Source organism: Diospyros lotus, chromosome 8, assembly GCF_014633365.1.
Source record: "Diospyros lotus cultivar Yz01 chromosome 8, ASM1463336v1, whole genome shotgun sequence".
NCBI classification, from domain to species: Eukaryota; Viridiplantae; Streptophyta; class Magnoliopsida; order Ericales; family Ebenaceae; genus Diospyros; species Diospyros lotus.
The window spans coordinates 3,466,086-3,473,048 of record NC_068345.1 but is presented as its reverse complement, the minus strand read 5'-3'; the positions used below and the strand labels follow the sequence as shown (position 1 = coordinate 3,473,048).

At 38.6% G+C, this 6,963-nt stretch overlaps 1 protein-coding gene across 1 annotated transcript; it reads right to left on the bottom strand.

The window, feature by feature from the left end:
• Positions 1-345: 345 nt before the first annotated feature.
• Positions 346-6,265, bottom strand: LOC127808768 (tryptophan aminotransferase-related protein 4-like). The gene is made up of 5 exons (XM_052347374.1): positions 5,912-6,265; positions 5,270-5,564; positions 4,837-5,132; positions 1,325-1,605; positions 346-869 (listed from the first exon to the last, which is right to left on the bottom strand). The coding sequence occupies exons 1-5, from the start codon at positions 6,193-6,195 to the stop codon at positions 655-657; spliced, it is 1,371 nt and encodes a 456-aa protein (XP_052203334.1). The 5' UTR covers positions 6,196-6,265; the 3' UTR covers positions 346-654.
• Positions 6,266-6,963: the final 698 nt, after the last annotated feature.

Here is a 6,963-nt window from a genome sequence, read left to right as displayed (position 1 = left end):
AATTTTAATAAAATTAATTAATTAATATTTTTTATTTTTTTATTTAATTTATATAAAGAGGCACACTCGAAAAAATTTGCCCCGGGCCTCTGAAAACCCAGGACCGGCTCTGCATGTAACGTGTCCAATTCAAGTTCTATTAAAGGAGGGATAGTAGAGAACCATTTTGAATTACACGAGTACTAAGTAGTTGAGAGAGGCACAAGAACTGATCATCAGAAAATCAAATTGAAACTCTTTTTCTTTCTTCTCTGTCTGGGATGGTATATATAATAATGGCTGTCTGATTCGAGATGAACATACCTCAGTTCCTGGAAAATGATATATTTACAGAAGCTGGGAATGTAGAAAATGTCCCCAAATTGATTTCATATGTTACAAGCAAGCTGGGAATTTTATTTTGATATATAATTGATGGGTGGATGCCACCCTAGACATGATGACAATACAATACAGTACATTGCATCGAGTTGACAAACAAGGTTATTTGAGCTGCTTCCAATCAACAGATGGTTGATTAAGATCTTCATTTCTTCACATACTAGTTTAGCAGCCATCTTTCCATCGGAGGCTGATTTGTTGAGTTGAAAACAAAGTTATTTGGGCTGCTTGCAATCAACGGATGAATGATTAAGAGCAACCATCTTCATTTCTTCACATACTGGATTTAGCACCGTCTTCCCCAGAGACTAAGTTGGTTAATCGGCTCAATAACAGGTCGAAATCATCTTGGCTCCTGAGGAGGCTGAGGCGTGTATGTCTATTTTCGACACCGTACTTTTTACCTTCCCGGCCCAAGATATTGGCCGCATGGAGGACTGCACTGCAGTCATCCTCCTCTTCCCTTTCACACTTCAACCATGCATAAGCTGCCATAAGCTCAGAATTCTTAGCTTTAGAATTTTGAACGATATATAGGAGCTTGCTTGGCTGTATCTTGAAAGGACCTAGAGCTAAGGTTGAAGGACCAAGTAAACTATGTATCTCTGTCAAAACTCCTAAGGTCGGGAATGGTTAAGATTGAAGAACTAGGTTGCTCAAGTAATGAATGCATTTTGTGGTTCCACAGAGCATTTAAGTTGTTGGGTACAAATTTTCTTCGTATGTTGAAAGATCCTAGGTCCAAGTGGAAGGTAAGTGAGTAAAAGTGTCAAATGGGGTCATGCCAGGCATGGCCTGGCTCATTGGGTCGTGCTAGGTGGGGCTGTTCAAAAGCCGGCATGGCCCAGGGGCTATGATGGCATGGGGCAGCCGTTCAAGTGGTAGCAGGACTGCTACACACTCGGCATGGCTTGTTTGACATCTTTGTAAGTGTGAGTATTACCTGGAGACGGCCCCCGGACTTCTTGGAAGAAAGTGCAGTACTGAGGTGCAGTGGGCTGCAGGGAAAAACGCGTTGAAGTGGACAATGCTCTTCTAAGCTTCTCCCATCGAGTGCTCATTTTTCTGTAAGCAAATTCAAATATTTCCCTTCCATCCCCTTCTAGTACTGCTTTCAGAAGCTTCAGAGCCCTTAACTGAGTATCCCTTGAAACCCCCAGTTCAGACGTTTCTATGTACTGCAGCATCCTCTGGTAAACTGCCTCATCCTTAATCACTGCCCATCTGAACAAGGATTAACAGTTCTTGATGACTTCTATTTTATTGTCACTATAGCTGCAAACTAGTGTAGTTAGTTGAGCATACAATCACATAAAGGAACAGAAATCTTAGGGACAAAAGACATATGAACAAATTAGGGGTGTTCATGGTGCGGTTTGGCCGGTCTAAATCATTTTTAACAAGCCAAACCGCTAATGCGATTTTCTGATCAAACCAGACCGCGGTCTGGTTTGGTGCAATTTATCGCGGTTTGAAAATAACTATTAACAACATATAATATAGTATAAAAATATTAGAAAGAATAATTATATATTATTATAAACTATTATAATTTGTTAACAATTATAATAGTTATATATTATTATAAACTTGTTATATATTATTATAAAATTTTTATAATAATAGGGGTTGTTAGGGTGATTTTTATAATAATATATTTTTTTTTTATATTTTCTTGGACGGTTTGGTTTTAAACCAAACCGCCAACCATACAAACCGCAAACCGTGCGGTTTGTATAACCACCAAACCGTTTTGGACCGCAAAAAAAAAAAATCGACCGGTTCGATTCGGTTTGGTTTGGTTTGGCCGGTTCCCGCGGTATACTGGTTTTTTTGAACACCCCTAGAACAAACAACACTGATTTCACAAAAGAAAGATGTGGGATCTTCTTGAAGAGACCGGTTCTGTTGGGCGAAATTATGTTGAACGGTTGGAAATCATTTGCCATTGAAGAATTGTGGGCAAGTTTGTGAGAGCTGTTGGGATTTTCAGCTCATTCTTAATTAGTCTTGATGATTTCCTAATAAGTTACTTTCCTATTCCTAATATTGGTTTCTTGTTTAGTTTGTGATCTATTTTCTAGTTAGTTTTCACTATTTGTTAGGCAAGAAAACTTAGCCTTGGTGAGCAAGGAAACAAACTATAAATATATGATGTTTTATTGTTATTCAAGTGTGAGCAAGAGACTAGTGAGAGTTAGGAATTGAGTGTAATTGGGATTTGCATTTAGAGAGAGAATATTGAGCTTTATTACATAATGATATTTTTTTCTGTCATCTTAGGCCGCGGTTTTTCCCTTTTTTATTAGGGTTTTTCACAAAAAAATCTCGTGTTTGAGTGCAATTGGATATTTTATTTTTCATTTTATTTTTCTCTATTTTCTTGACATTATCTGACTAGGAATGCCTTTCTTTTCCCAACAAGTAGTATCAAAGATTTGGTTATTGGTATGCAAAAGATATGTTAAGCATTATGAAGTTTGATTTTAAAAAGTTTGATGGGAAGATCAATTTTGGCTTGTGGCAATTACAAATCAAGGATATCTTGATCCAATATGGGTTACACAAGGTGTTGAAGGGCAAACTAACTCCTAAAGGCTTTGAAAAATTTGGTAAAAAAACGGCTGGTGCTAGTTTTGGAAAATCAATGATGAGCGATAGTGATTGGGAGGAACTTGATTTGAAGGCTGCAAGTACAATCGATTATGCCTAGCCAATAATGTTTTTGCTAATGTTCAAGGAATATTTGATGCGAAGGAACTTTGGGTGAGGCTTGAAGAATTGTGTCAAATAAAAAGCATCTGCAATTGATTTTATCGGAAGGAGTGGTTTCACAAATTGTGAATGACTCAAGATATGAAAATTTATGATCATTTGAGGGCGCTTAATGGAATTGTTGCTAAACTAGAATCAATGGGAGTTACAATAGATGATGAGAACAAAGCATTGAAACTCATCTAGTCATTTCCATCTTCCTATGCACACATGAAGTCTATCTTGATGCATGGGGTTCAACTATAAGTTTTGAGGAGATGGCAAATAAATTAATTTATGAGAAAATGAGTCTGAGAAGTAAAGATAAAACTTTTGAGGATTTAGCATTTGTTAGAAATTGGAAGGAGAACTCCAAGAAAAAAGCGATCTGCTAGAAGTGCAAACAATCTGATCATATAAAAAGGGATTGTTGTGCTGATGGAACAAGTTTGGCAAAGGGCTCCAAAGATTGTGACACTGGAAGTTCATTATTGTGGGAGACCTCTAAAGATATGGCATATACATCTTCATGGTATGTTGCTAGACTACAAAAGTTGTCATGAAAGAGGATGTGATACTTCTAGTAGGTCCATAAGTTTGCACACGAGCATTGGCTTGGCAGTGATGTAAGGTGTGTGGTGGAAATGATGTCAATGGTTGAAGAACTCCCAAGAAAGCCAAGCATGGGGGTTACACCATAGTTTTTAGCAAGGTATTTTTTGACATTGTATTGTGAAAATCTTAGGGCGGTATGTGCCTAACTGGTTGTACCTTTTATGGTGAGATACGATAATCTTGGTGATAAAGGTTATGGTGATTATCGGTAATAGATAGTCATAGTTGTCATCAGAGAATGAACGGATGTTTTTTAAGAATTCTTGTTGAGGTGGTGGTTTGTTGGGATTTTCAACACACAATCCTAATTAGTCTTGATGATTTCCTAATAAGTTATTTTCCTATTCTTAATGTTAGTTTCTTATTTAGTTTGTGATTCTATTTCCTAATTAGTTTCCATTACTTAGCCTTTTTAAGTAAGGAAACAAACTATAAATATGATGCTTATTGTTATTGAAGTGTGAGCAAATTACTTGTGAGAGATTAGTAAGAGATAGGAATTGAGTGTAATTGAGATTTGGGTTTAGAAAAAAAAAAATTTGAGTTTTGTAGTTGTAAATTTTATTACATAGTAATATTCTTCTTTGTCGTTTTAATAGTCATAATTTTTTTTTTTTTTTAGAGTTTTTCATGAAAAAATCTCTTATATTTGAGTGTGATTGAATTTTTTATTTTTCATCTTATTTTTCTTTATTTTCTTAACATTATCTGAAAGGCCTATTTTTTTTTTTTTTTTTCCGATCTATGGATTGACATTACCATGATCATAGGATCCTTGGGTTCAAAGGGTGGGGCCCTAATAGGGATTTAATTTAGAGTCATATTTTATGTATATTTTGGGCTATACAAGGTATATAAATGACATAAATACCTCTCGCCTCATTGCCCTCACCATCTTGGGTGAGGGCATTTTAGACATTGGTATATCATTGTGTAGTCCAAGGTGTACATGATGATATACCAATAACATTTTTTTTAATTTAGTTAGGAGTAATGAACAGTCAGGTGTCTTGACTTAAATTCTGTGTAGGCGATCATATAAGAACACATCCACTGGGCAGTCGAAGAAGAAGAAGAAGTTAATACCCAAGTCTGCTGCCAGCATGGCCGGTGAGCTTAGAGGTGGTAAAAATCATGAGGTCTTCATCTGCCGGAGCTGGAATTGCTGTGAAATGGGGCCAGTAATAGGCATGATCATGAATTGTCTTCACTAGTGGGCCTTGCAGAACAGCCTTGTTCAACTGGCAGTCAGGGTTATTTGGCGAAGTCACAAACTCAATCACGTTTGCAGCTGCCATGTCTGATGAGTTCTTCCACAAATTTGCGTCTCCCTCGAACCTAAAATCAACCGATCTGAAGTACTCTGTTTGGATTTCATAAAGCTGTGAAAGAAACCATAACTGTCGGATTGGACCATTTTGGCAATTAATGAAAGGTTCTTAACACTTCTCCAAGAGTGATTACGCGTCTAGAAGCCATAATTTGGATCATTTTGACAAAAGATTACTAGTTAACATACCGGGTAATAAGGGGCTGCAGCCACAACTCTTGCAGGAGAAGATGAATTCTCAGGGGAAAGGGCATAAACTGCAGCACTGAGAAGTTGGGTTGAGCCAACCCCAAAGACGATGTGTCTTCCTTCTGTGACAGCGTTCTTGGCTATTGCATGCACTCTGCGAATGAGCTTCTCGAGCTCGCTCGAAATCGTAGAGAGATCGCCAAACGAATAGCTCATACGGTGCCATCCTGACACCAACACCGCACTGCTGGCTGCGTGCTGCACCCAGAAGGGCTCCAAGAACAGGGGGTCTCCCCTGCAATCAGCAAACAATTGTGAATGGAAAGGCAGTTTTAATGGAAGTTGATGGGTTATTTGTTGACTCTGCAATATGATCTGCCTGTTAGGCATCGAATAGAAGAAGAATAATGTTTTTTTGTCTAGAAGAATACATTGAATCACTAGAACAACTCCAGGTTGAGGTTTGAGCTCTTCCAACATTTTTTATCTTGATCTTGTCCTTGTCCTGGTTAAATCCTCGTTGCAAATTGGAAAGATTTTGTGTGTACCACATGGGTCTAGATTCTAGAATACAAAATTAAGCCCACTTCTTCGTAAAAGGGGAAACATCAGGCTAGAGAGAGAGAGAGAGAGAGAGAGTACCCATCTGCATTTGCAAGGCATTCAGGCAAGAAGAGAGAGCAATCAGGGCCTCCATAGCAAGAGTTACACTCACAGACATGCTTGCCATCAACCACCGGCCCATCTAAGAAGGCTCTTCCATGGCCGGAGCATGAAACTCCGGCCACCACCTCCGCCTCCGCCGCCGCCCTCTGGCTCCAGCCTGGCTGCTTCCGGCTGGCGCCCACATACAGATTCACCAAGAAGAAGAGATTAACAGCCACAGAACAGGCCAGGCCCGCCCCGTAGATGGAGCTCTTCTTCATATTCGGCCACCCTCAGTGTCTTCTTGTCGGATTCCTGAGATTCAGAAAGAGAGAGAAGAAAAGAAAATGCACTGGCATCATACATACATACATATATATATATATAATAATGAAAGTAGAATGCAAATTGCTTTCCTCATCTGTGCAATTGACAATTCATTCATAAATATCAGCAATTCAACACTTACCGCCAAGAGGTTGAAGAATCATCTAGTGAATAGTGAGGATGAAATCGACTCACAAGACAAGGATCCCCACCCCCACCCCCACCCCACGAGGATTTGGAATGATATTTTGGAGCATTGATAGTGAGCTACGAGTGTGTGTTAGATGAAGTCTCACGCAACGCAATCGGATCCAATCCCATTTTTCAAGCCAAATACCATTCTATTCCTCAACCGGGAAAGGACATGGTAGTTGGGGCACCTCTTGTAGCTGTCGCATCCCTTGATTCGTATGGGGGACGGAATCTTTGTATTGAATGTGGCTGCGGTTCAGGATTAACTGTCAATAGACTTGTCTTCAATATCCACCCAGGCGACGGATTGAATTATCATGAGTTAATATTTATATAAATAAATTATAAATTTAATTATTTATTCTGCACGGTAAAATAAAATCTCCACTTACGCTTTATCTCCTATGTCAAAATCAAAAGTACGAGTGATGGGGACTGCATAAGAACGATAATGCCAAAAATTGACTTTAACAAACACTAAGTCATCATTGCACCATCTATTTGGAGTGGGAGCATTTTGATTTTATATA

What these genes read in the sequence shown, in the direction of transcription:
- LOC127808768 (XM_052347374.1), bottom strand. Translation starts at nt 6,195, where the DNA reads ATGAAGAAGAGCTCCATCTACGGGGCGGGCCTGGCCTGTTCTGTGGCT. An exon ending in CTGCAGCCCCTTATTACCCG is followed by an intron (nt 5,133 to 5,269) that starts GTATGTTAACTA and finishes TTTCTTTCACAG; the next exon opens with CTTTATGAAATCCAAACAGA. An exon ending in AGTCCGGGGGCCGTCTCCAG is followed by an intron (nt 870 to 1,324) that starts GTAATACTCACA and finishes AGCTTATGGCAG; the next exon opens with CTTATGCATGGTTGAAGTGT.